At 42.2% G+C, this 8,223-nt stretch overlaps 1 protein-coding gene across 1 annotated transcript in view; it reads right to left on the reverse strand.

Moving 5' to 3' along the window:
- Positions 1–6,674, reverse strand: part of Anxa13 (annexin A13) — a 53,156-nt gene extending 46,482 nt beyond the window's left edge. The window contains exon 1 of the mRNA XM_028753863.1: positions 6,577–6,674. Coding sequence (XP_028609696.1) covers positions 6,577–6,591 — 15 coding nt within the window. The 5' untranslated portion in view covers positions 6,592–6,674. The remainder of the gene's footprint in view (positions 1–6,576) is intronic.
- Positions 6,675–8,223: the final 1,549 nt, after the last annotated feature.

An 8,223-nucleotide genomic window follows, 5' to 3' on the forward strand; every position in this document is an offset into this window, starting at 1 on the left:
CACAAAGAGAAAGACATATTTTCCTCTCTCCTCTTTCTTCTTTGTGGCTTGTGACCATGCCTGCCATGAGTCTGTCTCTTTTGTGTCATGAGGAGGAAGCTGCCCATATATGGAGGTATATGCATGTATGTAGGTATGTGTGGTGGTTTGAATATGCTTGGCCCAGGGAGTGGCACTATTTGGAGGTATGGCTTTGTTGGAGTAGATGTGGCTTTGGTGGAATAGGTCTGTCACTGTGGGCATGGGCTTTAAGATCCTTAAGAAGCCAATCTCCTCCTAGCAGCCTCCAGATGAAGATGTAGAACTCTAAGCTCCTCCTGTGCTATGCCTGCCTGGACACTGCCATGTTCCCACCTTGATGATAATGGACTGAACCTCTGAAACTGTAAGCCAGCTTCAATTAAATGTTGTCCTTATAAGAGTTGCCTTGGTCATGGTGTTTCTTCACAGCAATGTAAACCCTAAGACAGTAGTACTGTTGTTGGCAGATGCTTAGGGGGTGTGGCCTTGATAGAGGAGGTACATCAACAGGGGTGTGCTTTGAAAGTTTAAAGTGTGGCAACGCCCAGTTCACTTTATCAGCCTTGTGCTTGTGTCTGCTCCTGCTAATATGCCTGCCCCTTGTAGCCGTGCTGCCTCACCCTGATTGGATCCTATCCTTTGGAACTGTAATCCAAAATAACTACTTCCTTCTGTAAGTTGCTTTGGTCATGGTATTCTATCATGACAACAGGAAAGTAGCCAATACATAGCAAATTAAAGAATGCATTTAAAATTTCTGTTTTCTGTATAGCAGGCATTGTATTGGGGATTATACTATGAAGCAAAATAAAACACATTTGTGTATTCAGAGAACCATCAGTTGAGCGTGACGGGAAGCATCCGAGATGCTTCAATGAGATGAATTTCAATCAGTGATTCTTAACCTTCCTAATGCTGTGACCCTTTAGTGCAGTTCCTCATGTGGTGACCCCCCCCAAACCATAAAATTATTTTCATTGCTACTTCATAAGTATAATTTTGGTACTGTTGTAAATCATAATATAAATATCTGATGTGCAGGATATGTGATATGCCACCCTGTGAAAGGGTTGTTTGACACCCAGAAGAGTTGAGATCCACAGGCTGAAAAATGTTGGTTTAAATCCACAGGCAAGTGAGAGTTATAGAATGTTATGCTAAGATGAGATTTAATGCAGCTTCGAGGAGGGGGAGGAGACTCCGGATGGGGATGAAAGAAGATGAGGAAGTGATGACCCTGGTTATCTATCTACTAAGCACAGTAGGTAAGTTAGCATCTAGAGCCTTAATTGAACCCAAGACACTGTGAAAAATGGCTAAGTCCAAATCTACACTTTATCTTGTGTGTGTGTGTTGCATTTATATGCTTGTGAGGGTGTGTTCACACTTGTGTGTGTGTGTATGTATAAAGGTTAGAGGTCAATATTAGGTGTCTCCGTTATCATTCTCTGCTAGGTCTCTCATTACATCTGGAGCACACCCCTTTGCCTAGGCTTGCCAACAAGCTCTTGGAATCTCCTGCCTCCAGACCCCTCACTCAATACTGGGGGCTACAGACATGGCTACATTAGCCATGCCCAGCTATTATATGGTTCTTGGAATCAATCTTGGCGGGCAATCATTTTGCCCACAGAGCCATCTTCCCAGACCCCGTGATGTTCCTCTTCATGGATAACCAAAACCACCCCGCTTTCCTTTGCCTCTCGTTCTTTCTGTTCCGGAGAGGAATTGTACCAGTATCTCTCAGGATTGTCATAAAGACTGCACAGAGCTCGGTACTTTTCCAGGTACAATGAAGAGCTCAAACCTCACAGGTCACAGTGCACACCTATGTAACTCCCACACTAGTAAGCACTGGACAGATGATGACATTGGCTATCATCAGCACTTCTAAGGCCCTGTTTCACCTCCATCTATCTCCATTGTTACAGCGTCTCAGTTCTTGGTTCTGAGCTGAGAACAATGCCAACCTCCAGGCTGTGTATGAATGTATCCATGTACTAAGTGGCTCCCGGTACCTGCAGCTCCTAGGTCCTCTATGTCATTCTGTGAGTTTCATTTCTTCCTTGTATGAGTATATCAATATCTGACCTATCTGTTCCTGGCAGCCTTCTTACCACCTCTTAAACGTGGCTGCTTTTATCTGCCATAGACAAGAAATTCCCCAAAGCCCAGGGCACATAATTTCACCTAAGAAGTAGCTAGACTTTGAATGAAAATCTGTGTATAAATGAAGAAGGCCTGCTTTGCACATGGAATATTTTGCTTTCATAGGTCCTTCTTATAACTTTCTATTCTCTAGGTAATGGTCCAAAGGACTAGATCTCCACCATAAATGTTTTCCTGCTAAGGAAGGCATGGCTTCAGGGTGTTTCTGCTGGGGATTGACTGTGGTACACTTATATAACAGAATGGACACATAACTGAACGGTCACACTTGGTTAAAACCATATCTTCTTTCCTGAAGCTCTTTACAGTATTTGCACCTGCCTCCAAAGCTTGTTTTTTCAGGAATCTAAGCCTGTTCCCTACCTGTTGTGTACCCCCAAAGTACCCCTGGTCCACCTTCATCTGAGCTTGCTCAGTGTTCAGCTGATCCCAGACCATTCTCCTCATTAGATAATATTTATGTTGGCTAAATATTAGCATAAGCCAGTCATTCACTTGGCACGTTTACAGATAGTGAAGCAGATGGCTGGGCAGATATAACATTTACAAGTTGGTTTTCTTTCATGGGCACTCTCAATGCTACCCGTTTTCATCAGCAGTGTGCTGAGCTCTCCCTAAAGTTAGGTGTACATATGGGACTTGAGAGTCACTTAAGGGAACACATACAAATTCTGATGTCTAGGACAGCAGCCTCAGCAACTGCTTTCAGATCTCTAGGGTGGGACTTGGACACCAGTAAATTTTAGAATTCTCCAGGAAAATCCAATGTGTATTCAATCTTGGGAACTTGTACCCAAGACAAGTGCTTGTATGTATGAGACAGACTTTCGTATGTATGAGACACATGGAAGAAGTGTAAGATACAGACTGAAGTTCTGTGTAGCTCTGGGTGGCACTAAGATTCTGTGTTGTTTTTTCTTTTGTGTGTGGGGGCATTCACATGTGTGTGCTCCTGTAGAGGTCAGAGGTTGATATTGAATGCCATTCTTAATTACTTCGCTACTTTATTTATCTTTTATTGAGGCCGAGTCTCACTAGGTAGCCTTGGCTAGTCTGGAATTCGCCATGTACACTAGGCTGGCTTTGAACTCACAGAGATCCACCTGCCTCTGTCTCCTGAGCATTGGTATTGAAGAGATGTGTCATCCTACCTGGCCTGGCACCTTATTTTAGAAGCAGGGTCTCTCACTGAATCTGGACCTCACAGATTCATCTAAACCAGCTGGCCAGAAATTTCTAGGGATCCTCCCGTCTCCGCAGTACCAGTGTTACAGGCATGTCCTGCTGTGCTGTGCCAGGCTTTTTCCCCAACTGCTGGGACTTTGTGCAGCAAGCACATCTCTGAGCCGTCCCAGTCCTGGCTTGGAACTTCTGATAAGAACCCCAGCAATGCTGATGTTTCTCGTAGGTCAGGGGCCCCATGAATAGCAAAGCTGTCTGTCGGTCTAGACTCCCTTTATCAACATTACAAATAATTTCCCAGAAACCACTCATCCATTTGGGTTGGTGAGCATCTCCATGTTTTGGTGTCCCTCCCAAGTCTTGCTTTCTCTCTCTTTATTACGTTGTCACTTTTTCAGTGGTAAGCTCAATTTTCTATTTTCCTCTAGATACCAATTCTCTTGAAAATAACATACATGACATCACAGAACTGATGAACTACCTAGCTAAACCTAAGCATAGCTTTCTACGTCTCTCATTTTTCTATGTGTAATGCTCTATAGCATAGGGACCAGCTTAGGCTATGCAAACTCTTTAACTATGGTGTGATAATACTAACTCAGTATCTTGGTTACTGGTATTCAAACAGGTTCATCACAATGAATTACGTCTTTAGTACAAAAAAGAAAGGAAGGAAGGAGGAAAGGAAGGAAGAATGAATGCAAAGAAAAAAGAAGAAGAAAAAGAAATTTAAGACTGGTGAGATGGCTCAGTGGGTAAAATCTAGAGACCATCCTTTGAAGGCATGTAAAGGTGCAAGGAAAGAATTGGCTCCACAAGAAGAAGGCATCAGATCCCATTACAGATGGTTGTGAGCCACCATGTGGTTGTTGGGAATTAAACTCAGGACCTCTGGAAAGGCAATCAGTGTTCTTAACTGTTGAGCCATCTCTCCAGCCCTGTATTTTTAATTTTAATAAGTCAAATTTCATTTCATAGTCACAGGAGGGAAATAACAAATGAGAGAGAGAGAGAGAGAGAGAGAGAGAGAGAGAGAGAGAGAGAGAGAGGATGTGAAAGTCAAGTATCAAAGCCAAGAAAAAGACCCAATGACATTGCAAGAAGTAAGAAGTATCTTCGTAGACTGACTGTGATTAGAGTAAGCACAACAGCACAGGAAGTCACCAGTCAGCACATCATGCTTTAGGCTTGCAGAAACTTAAAAGAAACAGTAGGAGAAAAAAAACCCAAAAAATAAAACAAACAAACAAACAAACAACAACAACAAAAAACCCCACAAGACTCTCAGAGATTGCACAGGACAAGGTAATTCAAGAAAACAACATCACCCATTTAGTGTTTAATTTGTGAATCGGTTTTGGCAGTCAGGTCTTAGTTGGTACACATTCAAGAAACTTGGTAGGGCAATTAATTTGAGCCATTTCTGGCATAATGCTTTGTAGGTTTTGCATCCACTCTCTTAGGATGGAGTCACTCCTCCTGCATTTGTTACATTTCCTTGTTATGGCTGTAACTTAGCTTGGGGCAATGTGGGCTGGGTGAGGGGTGCTAAAGGTAGGCTGCTGGGAATAGCAAAGTCCTAGAAGGAAACATTTTCCCATTAGCTGCAAGTATTGTAACAAGCCCTTTGCCTCTGTGTGTGTGTGTGTGTGTGTGTGTGTGTGTGTGTGTGTGTGTGTGTGGTGTGTGTGCATGAAAGAGACAGAGAGACAGAGACAGAAAGAGAGACAGAAACAGAAGGAGAGAGGAGAGAGAGAGAGAGAGAGAGAGAGAGAGAGAGAGAGAGAGAGAGAGAATGAGAGAGAGAAATCTTATCATTTGAAAGGAGAATGAAGTGCCTCCCGGCCATGGTTTCGTGCCTGCAAGGCTACCAAGCCTGGGTTGTCCCCTTTGACCAACTGTTGATTGCCTTCTGAGAGGAAGAAGAACAGACCTGGGGGTTCAAAAATGAAATCCACATAAATTCTGTTTGAGTCTCGAAAGGCAACTGTCCCAGTCAGGGGTGGTTTTTCAAGGGACAAAATGCAGGTGTTGGACTGGTGGCCTCCTGAAATCCCTTGTGCCCGTTTAAAACATTTGTAATATAATTAGTTTTTGGTTTCTGAGAAAGGCAGTGGATAGATAATTCATAACCTTGACTAGCTGGAAAAGGTTATTTACAGATGATTTAAACTTAGCAACTCAAAAAACAATACTTTCATACAAGTGAAGGCAAACCCTTACAAACAAGGCTAGTTTGCAGGAAAAAAAATGGATTTTTACTCCCCTTACCCCTAGTGTCATGTTCTACAAGTATCTATTTTAAGTCTATTATGTATATAAAATGTCATCATGAAAAGCTACTGTGGCTGCATGTGACCTCATCCGAATTCTTACTGGTCTAACTTCAATCATTCATATCTCAGCACAAAAAATCTGATTCAAAGACACATTTCACTAATGTATAAGATATAAAGTAATCCACACTAGATAATCAGAGGAGAGTGGATTCCCAGGGTCTAGGACAGTGGGAGAAAGAGGAATTACTAATCAATAGCACCAGTTGTAGGCAGTAAAACTGTTATTGCACACTTGAAGTTTGTTAAGATGGCTGATTTCATGTTAAGCAGTATTATTAAAATAAATGCTTCCTCACGCAGCAAAGATTCCAAATGACGAATGTTTTGATAAGTTTTTCTGTCGCTTCAGACATGCTATTTGTAAGCCTAGACATTTCAGAAGTAAAAGGTGAAACGTTTAGTCTATTCTATGAATAATTGTGAATATCTGGGTGTTCAGCGATAACACTGGAAGATTTTCACCTTGTAGTCTAAATTAGATGGCCTCACGGGAGCATCTTTATCTTGCTGCACTGATATTTTCAACAGCACCCCATCTGTCACACAAATTCTGAATAGGAATAGTCTCTGAGGATTTGTACAACTTCTCCACAATTAAAAGCTTTACCTATACATTCTATAAGTATATACTAGCCATTTGCTCGCTGCAAGGCAATCTTTATTGGGGTATGTTAAACACCTTTTAAAGCTCCTCTTACAAGATTCTGAATACATTTAAAAAGCACAGGACACTCTTGCTAATGCTAGCAACAAGGGGAATACTAAAGCAATAAAACATGAAGATATCAATCATGAGCTCACAGCTGAGTTCTTTCACAGGATAACCAAAACAGAAAACTTCGTCCCAAAGGCAACAAATACTTACGTGACGATTCCCCATCTCTTCTCTGAGGTGACTATCCTGGATTTCTTCAAGAAGAGAAGAAATGGTTCTCCCACAGACAAAGTTTATAATGGATTTCGCAGGGCACGTTATCTCCTGTGTTTAATAAGTAACTTCTGGCATTGGATTTGAATACACTGTTGGGGATGGGTAGGGAGTGGCGATAGCTGCCCATGTGCTTTAGCTATGCATGCTAAGTTGGCCGCCCATCTGAGAGAACATACACCCAGAGAACGGGAAGTTTAGACTCTTTAGGGGTTAAGATCACCTCACTTCTAATAGTTGAAAGAATTTGAAAACATTATTTTTCCTTTCCCCTCTCTTATTGGAGATAGGTTCTCATTATATAGCCTGAACTAGACTTGAACTAGAAGAAATCCTCCTGTTGCAGTTCTAGAGTGTTGGTACTATAATCATTTACTACCACTCTTGGTATTATAATCATTTTCTTAATTAAAATTCTTACATGTGTGTGTGTGTGTTTGTGTGTGTGTGTATGTGTGTGTGTTTATGTGTGTGTGTGTTTATGTGTGTGTGTATGTGTGTGTGTGTTTATGTGTGTGTGTATTTATGTGTGTTTGTGTGTGTGTACATATGCATGTCATGGAGAACATATGCAAGTCAGAGGACAAGTCAGTTCTCTCCCGATATGTGTGTCTGGGAATCAAACTCAGGTGGTCAGGCTTGACAACAAGCACCTTTTCCTGCAGATGCATCTCAATAGCCCCAAGCTATTCTTGTATTTGTGTGTGTGTGTGTGTGTGTGTGTGTGTGTATTTAATAATAAAAGCATTGCTGAAAGGACACACCTTAATGTCAGCACTTGGGAGGAAGAGGCAGGCAGATCTCTGTGACTTTGAGGCCAGTTTGGTCTACACAGTGAGTTCTAGGTCAGCCAATGCTACATAATGAGACCTGTAGTGGGAAATTTTCACCTACAGTTGGGAGGAGTAAGGAGAGGAAGAGGAGGAGTAAGGAGAGGAAGAGGAGAAGGAAGAGAAGGAGCTAGGGAGGCAGAGATGTAGGAGGATGGAGAACCACACTTGGATCGAGAGCAGTCCTAGGTAACAACTTATATCTTGATTAGTTAATTGAGAAACACCTCCAATTGTGTGAGCATCTTGTTATTGAGCATTACCAAACATATAAAGCCTTTGGATAATCTTAACAATAGAGTCTCATTTCTACCGGGCCCATGTGGATGGCGGGATGGTCTGGGCTCAGCCCAACCTTGTGGAGACAGTGTGAAAGATTGGCAGAGCCATCTCCCACACTGGTGTCTTGTGGGTGGCAGGGCCGGTGTCTCTGGCTGCCTGAGCTGACGGTCTGAGCCAGCGACCTGAGCCAAGCAGCGTCAATATGCCACTGCAGCTCATGGCCGCAAGCCTAGGCTAGATAGCAACATGGTGGCTCTGTAACACAAGACAGATGGGATGCTTCTGCATTAAATCATTACCTCAACAGAGACCTGTCTTAGAAACCATGGTTGTCATCATCATCATCATCATAGCTTTAACCAAGCAGACAGAAACACCATTTTATTTATATCACTATTGTTATTTTATTATAGATAAATTTTGATGATACATGGAGTTGTACTGGGTCATCATTCTTTTTTTTTAAAAAAAA

Source organism: Grammomys surdaster, unplaced genomic scaffold (genome assembly GCF_004785775.1).
Source record: "Grammomys surdaster isolate TR1022 unplaced genomic scaffold, NIH_TR_1.0 125974, whole genome shotgun sequence".
Classification (NCBI taxonomy): domain Eukaryota; kingdom Metazoa; phylum Chordata; class Mammalia; order Rodentia; family Muridae; genus Grammomys; species Grammomys surdaster.